The sequence below is a fragment of the Podarcis erhardii genome (assembly GCF_964252035.2).
Source record: "Podarcis erhardii genome assembly, chromosome: 7".
NCBI classification, from domain to species: Eukaryota; Metazoa; Chordata; class Lepidosauria; order Squamata; family Lacertidae; genus Podarcis; species Podarcis erhardii.
The window spans coordinates 83,659,870-83,669,906 of NC_138511.1; the positions used below are offsets into that span (position 1 = coordinate 83,659,870).

Sequence of the window (10,037 nt, forward strand, 5' to 3'; positions counted from 1 at the left end):
TATCTGTTCTGGGAAACAGATGGAGGCAGAGAGAGAGAGAGAGAGAGAGAGAGAGAGAGAGAGAGAGAAGGGAAGTGAGAGATGGAAGTTTTCAGAAAACATCCCAGGATTGCCCCACAGATTCTGGGAGCTTTTGGTTGTCTCAGCTTCTCAACCTTCCAAATCTTTAATTCACAAATTAAAGATTCTTATCCCCCGCCCCCCAGTTCTTTAATTCCACAGCTCTGCAGCAATCTGCAAGTTTTGTTTTGTTTTTAAAAAAAGGTCTTGTGAAAATTCTCCAGCATTTTAGTGCGAATTTCTCCCAATTGACACATATTCACTTGCTGTTTTTAACGAGCACTGTAGACACGCTTTGGGGAAGCAGTTTCACCTAATGCAATGCGTGCTTGCATGTCACTCTCATGAATATATGTGTCCATATGCACGCTTAACCCAGACTGATGCATTTCTGTTGTCACTGCTGGCTGGAGAGCAGAATGACAAAATTCAGATAAGTCCGAATTTTGAGAGGCGGCTGTGTTCTAGTTCATGTGTTGTTTTGGAAATTGCAAATTAGGCATGTTTGACTTTAAATTGAATCGGGTTTCTCCCCCACCGCTGTCCAGGGAAGGGGATGACGTCCTGTGCAGCCTAAAACTTGTTGTACTGCCTGCCTCATGAGGACTAGGATGGTGGCTCTGAGTCTTGGAAGAATGGTACTGAGAACAGCCCTGCACCTTGACACCTGCCCTGTTCTGCCGACTTCCAGAGTAGGCCAAGGAAGAAGAGCAAGAAGGGAGATTCTGCTTCAGAAAATAGAATTAATATGCTGTATAAACCAATTTGTCATGAGCAGAGAAGTTTGAGGAAGACGGTGTTTGTGGATTCCTGCACAATATTTTCTGACCTGCACCTCTCAGGATAATGTGTGGCACATATTTTAGCGATCCACTGGACTTCATACTTTTCCTGTACTGCAATGCAATTCTTGGCTGTTTGAAGGCATCAGAATTTTTAAAAATGCATGTATTTACAGAAAACACACATTTAAATGTGTTGTGGGAGGGGGAGGGGGAGAGGAGGGAGGGGTAAAAACATACAAAACTCCCCAATGCCTTCCTTTCCCCAAATCCTGGATGGTCACTGCCAGTCAGAGTAGGCCATATTGAGCAAGATGGACCAATGGTCTGACTCAGTAGGAGACAGCTTTCTGTGTTGCAGCTGAAAACACACAATGTGAGAATATACCCCTGAAGTATAGAAACCAACTCTTTGTGTTCAGGGCTATGTATTCTTGCTTGCTTCATCAGCCTATCTGTTCTCTGTCTTTAGGAAGGTCTTCAAGGCAATTAACAAATTGCACAGCAAAGATCATCACTAGCTAGCTGATCATCTCTTTTAAAATTGAAGGTAGCAGGGATTAGACCCAGGACGTTCTGCTTGCAAAACATGAGCTCTCTGACTGAGCAAAGGAGCCTCCTTTTTGAGTCTCACCACTCAAATCATATGCATGTTGCTGACCCAAAGAACATGAGAAGAGCCTGCAGGATCAGGCCAATGGATAGCATATCACAGGGGCCACTCAGATACCTGTGGGAAACTTGCAAGCACAAGAGCCGTTTCGCCTCCGGCAGTTTCCAGAAACACGACTGTCTCTGACTGCGGAGGCAGAACATAGCAATTATGTCTAGTAGCCATTGAATGGCCTTATCTTCCTCGAATTTGTCCATTCCTCTTTTGAAGCCTTCCAAATTGTGGTGGCCTTGAGGCTACCTTAGAAGGTTTAGGACTCTCTTTCCTTCCTTAGAGGTTAGAGACAGACGACGACCTTTGAAAATGTCAGTTCCAAATCTGAGACCTTCAGGAAGCCCCACAGAGTGAGCGTTTTGAGAACCAGGCGCAAGTGCTTCCATGTGTGAACTTAAAAACTAGGGGGGGGTGCGGATATGACTTGAGAGACCATAATCTCTTCTCGGCAGTGGCACCCGCCCTGTGGAATGCCCTCCCACCAGATGTCAAAGAGAACAACAACTACCAGACTTTTAGAAGACATCTGAAGGCAGCCCTGTTTAGGGAAGCTTTTAACGTTTGATGCATTACTGTATTTTAATATTTTGTTGGAAGCCGCTCAGAGTGGCTGGGGAAGCCCAGCCAGATGGGCAGGGTATAAATAATCAATTATTATTATTATTATTCATAGAATCATAGAGCTGGGAAGGACCCTTTAGGATCATTTACTCCAACCCCCTGAAACGCAGGAATATGCAGCTATCCCACAGGGGAATCGAACCTGCGACCTTCGTGTTATCAGCACCATGCTCTAACCAGCTGAGCTATCCTTTATCTGTGCCTCAGGGCTATTTATCCTTCCAGATCACGAAAGCATCTTAGAGGCAAAACCCTATCCCGGAAGCCTCAAGAAGGGAGGCTGGCCTCTTCTTTTCCCCAGCCTTTTTGCAAACTGCTCAGGCAGACCAAAAGTACAAGCAAACTGGGCTGCGTGGAAGGTGGTTCCTTCTCTCTTCCCCACCCCCAACTTCCCAGTGACTTTAAAGTTTGAGGAAATGGGATTGTGCGCGCACACACACTTGCCTTCGTTTCTTACAGCATCCCTGGCTGCGGTTTAAATTCCTGAAAGGGATGGAGCAACCTCCCAATTGCGGTAAGGGGAGGAGAAAGAGCAGCAAGGCTCAGGTTGCTGCCCTCTGAGGGGCGGATGTTGGAGGCAGGGTGCTAGGTTTATAGGGAGCAGCTGCAGCAGCTGGGAAGGAATTCTGATTTCACCTTGGATTCTCATCTCCACTCCCAGCTGCAAGTAAGTGGAAATATAGAGATGGATTCAGTTGGCATGTGGGGAAAGGGGAATTCAAACAGAGTGACTAAATTAGAGTCAAGTTATTATTATTATTTCAAAATCTAGACGTGGCAAGTTAATGCAGAGCCCCTGGCGATGGCATCTTAAATGAGAAGTGTGCGAAGATGGAGCACTTTCTCTCTCTGAGTGGCCTGCGTCTTTAACAGCGGGAATTTACTGCACAGAAATTCAGCAGGGAAAGCTGTTGCTTTTGCTGCATCTCCATGCCAGGGAGAGCTTCACCTGTGAAATGACTGCCTGCTGCGTTGCTTCTAAAAAACAACAACAGAGCCTTTTTTAAATTTAAAAAAATGAAGCAAATCTAAGAACATGCGACTGAGCAAAATACAGGATTGGGGAGTGGTGCGGGGGCAAACAGACGGGACTACAGACTCAGAAGAGGGGAGAAAGGTTCAGAAAGATTAGTGGGCAGAGGGAGGTGGTAATGAAGTGAAACCCTAAGAGAGGTTTTTGCCTCATTTTTCCAAGATGTTGATTTAGCTTTTGCCACTAACAGAGGATTGCAATTTTCTAGCCGTAGTAAAGGTAAAGGGACCCCTGACCATTAGGTCCAGTCGTGGCTGACTCTGGGGTTGCGGCGCTCACCTCACTTTATTGGCCGAGGGAGCCAGCATACAGCTTCCGGGTCATGTGGCCAGCATGACTAAGTCGCTTCTGGTGAACCAGAGCAGCACACGGAAATGCCGTTTACCTTCCCGCCAGAACGGTACCTATTTATCTACTTGCACTGGTGTGCTTTCGAACTGCTAGGTTGGCAGGAGCAGGGACCGAACAACGGGAGCTCATCCTGTCGCGGGGATTCGAACCGCCGACCTTCTGATTGGCAAGTCCTAGGCTCTGTGGTTTAACCCACAGCGCCACCCGCGTCCCTTCCTAGCCGTAGTAGAACACCTGATTTGCATGCATAAAATCCCAGATTCGATCCATGGCCTCTCTAGGTAGGTCTGAGAACGTCTCCAGGCTGCAACCCTGGAAAGCAGCTGCCAGCCAGAGTATGCAATACTGAACCACTGGTATAAAAGGATCTTCCTGTGTTTTTATGCCTTTAACAGCTGCATGAAGCAGGTGAATCTTTGACATGCCCCCTCCCCAAAATCGCTGTCGGAAGCTCTTCTAAACCAAGAGCAGACACCCATGCACGCAACTCAGATTTATTATGAGTCATCTATCATGGCTGCATGGACCCCTGTCTTTCCTCCTTCCTTAATGGAGAGTTCATGCCATCGTGAGTTTCATACCAGGCAAAAATTCAGCCGGTGAAGGATCCTTCCATAACAGCGTTGCTATACTGGGGGGTAAGCTTTGCCTGTCAGCTGGCGAGCTGTGAAACACACCGGTGCCTTTTCAGGTGACAGGTGGCAATTGTCTGTCGCCGTCCTTCAAGAGAGGAGGCAGAACATCATTCCATTTCTGGGTGGATGTGGGGAATCAGAGACGGGATGGGAGGGCAGTGAAGAAGCACATGGAAAGAAAAAGAAGCCATTTGCAGCGTTGTTGAGAATTTCCCAATGTGTATTGAACCTGGTAAAGGTACGGAAGATTTCTGCTGCAAGGGTTGCCAACTCTCTCTTCTTTTAAACCAGTCCCTGCCCCTGCGCCTCTTACGGTGCTTCCAGGGTGTTGCTAGTTCTAGGTGGGGTTTGATCACGTACCAGCAAACTCAGGCTGCACGACTGAAGTGCAACAAACCCACTTCTCAAAACTGGACTTCTTGCTGGAAGGAAAGTAATGGGGAAAGCCCTGGGAAGTGTGAGGTGATATAGCTGGGTGGATGCAATGTCATCTGACCTCCCTGCAGGCGAATCAGAATGAACGCTCAATGAACGGCTGATGACATCGAAGCTCCACACAAATTTTGTGAGAACAGGTCAGGATTTCTTAGTTATGTGGAAGCAACCTTAGGCACAGTCATTAGGCAGCACATGAGTGTTTCAACACCATTGTCACCGTTATTAACCAGTTCCACCTATATATGCCCTTGTTTTCTTCCTTCCTTTTTTCCTCCAGGAACTCTAAAACCCTCCAACACCATGCAGCTTGCGGTTTCCGTTGCAGTGGTCCTCATGGCTTTGTTTGCTGTGACAGGTAGGAGCCGAAAACCTTTTCTTAGCTCATTATGCAGCGCCACCGGTGTGACTGGAACAGGCTAGACGGCATCTATTGCCTTCCACTGGCTAATTTGGAAACTCTAGTTGCGCAGGTTTGGCAAAGGATCCTTGCCACACCTTCCTGCTCCCGGACACACACACACTGGGCTCAAGATAAGCCCCTCCCTCTGACAGCTCTTCCCATTTGACATGTCTGTGCAAATCCTTTCACTGCAGCTGGGAAAAATATGCAATTTTTTTGCTCTCATATGAAAACACCAACACTTTTTTCCCCCTGGCCAGAGAACATTTGGCTTCCCATCCGTGCTGGGTTTGGATCTGCAGCTGGCCAAGATTGTGGGCAGGATCTGTGTTAGGCATTAATGTTCAGTGGGTGTGAGGCTTGGAAGCAACAGAGGCTTAAAAATAAGAGGGGGAGGTGGGCTGGGGGGGACATGATCTGGAGAGTGTTAGCAAAGTCACTTATACAATGAGAAAAGACTTGGTAAAACTTTACTGAGGAAAACAGAACAAAACACTGTATAATTTGAGGAGAAAGAACTAGAGAGGGGTGTTTTTTTGTGTGTGTGGGGTGTTTCTTAGTTCAGGCCTTGTGCAGGTCAGGAAGACATTCAGCCGAACATACAGAGGAAAGCTCCTCCAGAACTTCACAGCCAATCACAGCATGTGCTATCTCAGCAAAGAGCATGCCACTAAGTTTAGTAGCTAAGCAACACCTGCACCAGTTCCTTTTTGGGCTTGCTTGCCAGTGTCAGAATTAACCCTTAAGTCGCAAACTGAACGATCCCTGCTGTTGCACGTCTCTAACAGATAGCAGGAGGAACCTTAGAGATCGCAGGTTTAAAGAAATCAAAATCAAAATGATTTCCCATTTTGGAGTTTTGTGGTGTGCGCTTTATGAGAGGAATCCTGTTTGTTTCATGAATCAAAACACACAGGCTGCAATCCAACCTCCCCCTTACGCTCGACTGTCGTGGGTTTAGAAAGAGCAGAGGGGTCCCCAGTCTCACTTCTCTGTGTGTCTGGGGTACCTCCCTGTCTTTGCTCCATCCCAGCTTCCACTCTGGCTGAGCACAGAACAGCAGCTCTTCCAGGCTCCTTTAGCTGGTACTTCTTGCCTCAAATCTAGAATGCAGAGCCATAACCAGGTAGACTGCCCCACCTCCTGGATGCTCTCTCTCTCTCTTCCAGAGGAGAAAACTAGACCATAGAGGTAGCAGCCATACACACCACTTTGCTTCCCTTGGGGTAATACAGCAGCCCCATGGCCCAACGCCAAAGGCTAATGGTTTAATGGTTGAAACCTTAACCCTGGTTAAGAGTTTGGGAGAGCTCAGGCTCCGCCTCTTGTCTCCTTCTCAGCACTTTGACATGAATGAGCCTCCCTTCCCTTGTCAGACTTAACCATGGCTCAGCTTTACATATGCGCTGACTGTAACCAAGGTTGGGGCTTCCTAGCGCTACGTGTTGTCTCAGTCGATTGCATGTTCTGTCTGTCCTCCCCCCCCCTTTCTTTGTGGTTATTTCCCATGTTTGCCCACATCAAATGCAGGTGTTCATCCCCCAATCTGTGCATCTTAAAAAGAAATAGAGGAGGCATCTCTCTTTAATGCTACGGTGGCTCAGAGTTGTAGGTGCACATGTATGTTTTGCCACTATAGAAGCAATTGCTTCACCCCCACAGTCCAGGTTGCCTTTTCATATTTCTGTTTTGTCCTTTACATTGCCTTCTCCCTTTGCTTATTGTTCTCAACACTTGTGGGTTTTAAAGTGGCTTTTGAACTAGGGCATGGAAATTAAAAAGCGTGTTTTTTACTATGTGGGCAGGATACGTTCTTCCTGACTTTTTAATTTAGGTACCTTTATGCATCCTTTTGTTGTGTGGGGGGTGGGGTAGGAATCTGCCTTTCAGTATTATGCAAAAAGGGAAAAGTTCAATTGGCTGTAATTTGTATTTTACGTCAGACTTCTTCATAATAGGTTGGAGTCATATAACTGGAAATATATGAATATTTTGTCTGGTAGCTGACTGTGTAAGTGGCACAAGAGAGTTCAGTCTCTCCATTATCACCTCTTCAGCCATTACGATACGATACAATACGATATCTTTATTGTCATTGTCCCTTGCGGAACAATGAAATTGAAAAACTACATGAAGGTTAGGAAGGTTTCAGATACTACAGCACTGGCGAGAATCAAAATTTATATGGAAATTGTTGAAAGTTAAGAACATGAATACTAGCAATATATCACAGCTTCTATAGCCTATATATAGTAGCGGTATTAAAAATGAATGTCATCATGGCAATCCATTGTTAAAAGTAGAAGTTGGCAAATGTGTCCTCTTTTTTGCTCTTCAAAATATGGCAGCCCTAACTAACCGAGGTTAGTTTTTAGCAGTTTTGCATACCCTGGTTCAATTGACACTTGGTTCAACCGTGCAAGGTTGAAACCACGCTAGCTAATTACACATAAGATGTGATTGAGCCATACTAACCAAGGTTAGCTTTGGGCAGTTTTGCATAACCTTGGTTCGCTTGAATCATACATATCAATGAAGATAAAACACAAGGACGTGTTTAGGGTCAACCAGGGAAAGAAAGGAGATGGTGGAATCAGAGAACAGCAGGAGGAAAGAGGGCAGTCAGGGCATATTGCAAAACCAGATATGTTTAGTTTCCCAGCTGTGCAATCCATTTCTCACTGACTTTGTCGCTGTTCTCTTTGCTTTTCTCTAAGCCTCCACTGAGGTTGAGCCAACAGAACCCTCCCTGTCTCAAAGGTTTGAGAACTTCCAGCGTAATGTTCAGACTTTTATTGACAGTGCTGGAGAGAAGACCAAAACAGCTTTCCAGGAGTTCCACAACAGTGAGCCGATCACCAAAGCCAGGTGAATTTCCGGTGGCTTCCTTGCAAGGCCTGAAACCCAGGGCTGTGTACGCACAGAATTCTCCCAGTCCAAAAAAAGAATTCTGGGCACTGCAGTTTGTTAATGGTTGCTGGGAATTCTAACTTTGTGAGGGATAAACTACAGTGCCCAGAATTCTTTGAGGGAAAGGGTGTGCGTCAAATGTGCCTCAGAGCCATAGTGTGGGCAAAACGTCAGAGGGGGCAACTGCTGAGACACATGAAGCAGAGTTTTGTGCGCCACAGAACCTGCCCTGAGCCCCCTAGCCTAGCAAAATATCTCACCTAAACTAAGAAAGTGGGATGGGACAAAAAGAAGCTCCAGCAACAACAAAGTCAGGCTCCTCGATGAATCTGAGTTATGGCTTTTCACTGATTCTCATTAAGGCCCAGAAGGAACCCGGAAGCTCCTGTGGGTTGTAGCTTAGTGGCTCTGCATGTAGAAGGTTCGACACCATGCATTTCCAGAGAAAGGCTGGGAATGCCCACTGTCTGAAGCCCCGGAGAACCTCTGCCAGTCAGAGTAGACCATATTGAGCTAGATGGATGGAGCTAGATTCAGGCTAAGTATAAGGCGGGTTCTTATATTTCCTCTCTCAGAGTGCAGAGTTGGGCTCCAACTAGATTCCGGCTAGATTGGCTAGAAGGCATCAGACCCTGCATTTCGGGGGGGGGTGCAAAGGAAAGGGGGCTACTGCAAGGATCTGCAGAGAGCAACATCTTTCCCCAATCTCAACGGGTATTCAAGAGAAATAACAGTTCCTCCAGCCACCAGTAGGTGGAGAGAGCAGAACGGGACAGAACGTGGCAGGGCGAAAAGGCACTCTCCCCAGTCACTGCCCCTTTGCCACGGCAGCTAGAAATTCATTTTGGACACTCTTGGGAACTGGTGGCTCCCCGCCAGGCCCCCTCGCCCCCAGAATGCCTCCCCCTGAAGAAGGACCTTGCTCACCTCTGAACAAGGTAGAGAAGGGGGCAAGGCAGACTTCAGGAGGCTGCTGCCGCCGCCGCCATTGCATTATTGAAATCATTGAAATACTTCATTGTCACTTGTACAACTTGTATACAGTGAGATTACACGAGCACCCCCCCCCACTCAGCTCTCTTAGTCTTAATTCCCCTCGTTTACTGACGCACACCCACCAAACCCGAAAGTCAGTTGCCCTGTTGTTATCTTTTCATTCAGCAGCCTAACAGCCCACGGATAGAAGCTGTTCTTTACCCTGTTGGTGCGACTAATCATGCTTCTATATCTTCTACTTGAGGGCAGGAGATCAAGAAAGTGCCGGCCAGGGTGTGAATCATCCCTGAGAATTTTCCTCACTTATTTTCCTCACTAGAGGGGGCAGAACTGTTTAACAGCCAACTGAGGGAAGGGGGAGAGGAGGAGGGGTAGCGTGGGGGGTGGGAGGGGGGAGGGTGCCCACCTCGATCAAGTGCCGTGTCTTGCACAGACCCTGGCGAGGGCAGCAGGGCTCCTTCACTGTTGCCTTCCCGTTGGCAGGAACTGGCTCTCTGAAAGATTCCAGCAGGTGAAGGAGAAAGTCAAGGCGACGTTTTCCAGCGACGGATCTGCCTGAATCCACCCCTTCCCCACCACCGCACAGCTCTGTTTGGAAGGGAGATCTGCATATGACTCTCCACCGCCAGCAGGTTGCAGTGGAGGAACATCTATTTGCCTCCAGGTGCAGGAAAATCTGGGAGGAGGCAGGCTGCATGGCCACACCTCTCCTCGGCTCCTCCATTTTCTATTTTTTTGTTATGCATTTATTGGAATCATTTATTACCCTCAAATAAACAGAAGATTCCTCGCTCTGTAATCTCGATTGTTATTGCAATGGTTATCTGTTTATTGATTAGGTTTTCTTCCAAAGGGTTTCATCACAGGGCAGGAAGAATTGTGATTTGGGTTCCTTCCCCCTTCCCAAGTTCTCAAACAATTTCCTGAAGTTGTCCCACCAGCAAAACTATTTCTTCCTCTCTTCTCCCCTCCCGCAAGGTATTTCATGTGCGTTCAAATTTTCACACGGCCAGACTCCGAAGTTGTTTGAGCTTCAAAGGATATGCCCCATCCTCTTCTCTCACAAAACAACTTTGAAAGTCGGAGGAGTGAATTCGCAAAGAAAATTGCATCTGAGACCGTGTGTGCATGTATGCTAGAGAAA

At 47.1% G+C, this 10,037-nt stretch overlaps 1 protein-coding gene across 1 annotated transcript; it reads left to right on the forward strand.

Annotated features, from left to right (window-relative positions):
* Nucleotides 1–2,643: 2,643 nt before the first annotated feature.
* APOC1 (apolipoprotein C1) lies at nt 2,644–9,692 on the forward strand. The gene is made up of 4 exons (XM_081869890.1): nt 2,644–2,797; nt 4,865–4,942; nt 7,705–7,855; nt 9,377–9,692. The coding sequence occupies exons 2-4, from the start codon at nt 4,888–4,890 to the stop codon at nt 9,450–9,452; spliced, it is 282 nt and encodes a 93-aa protein (XP_081726016.1). The 5' UTR covers nt 2,644–2,797; nt 4,865–4,887; the 3' UTR covers nt 9,453–9,692.
* The last annotated feature ends 345 nt before the right edge of the window (nt 9,693–10,037 follow it).

Bases quoted from the DNA above. Each gene is read 5' to 3' on its own strand.
- APOC1 (XM_081869890.1), top strand. From the start codon at position 4,888: ATGCAGCTTGCGGTTTCCGTTGCAGTGGTCCTCATGGCTTTGTTTGCT. The intron at 4,943-7,704 runs GTAGGAGCCGAA...CTTTTCTCTAAG, and splicing joins GGCTTTGTTTGCTGTGACAG to CCTCCACTGAGGTTGAGCCA. The intron at 7,856-9,376 runs GTGAATTTCCGG...TCCCGTTGGCAG, and splicing joins GAGCCGATCACCAAAGCCAG to GAACTGGCTCTCTGAAAGAT.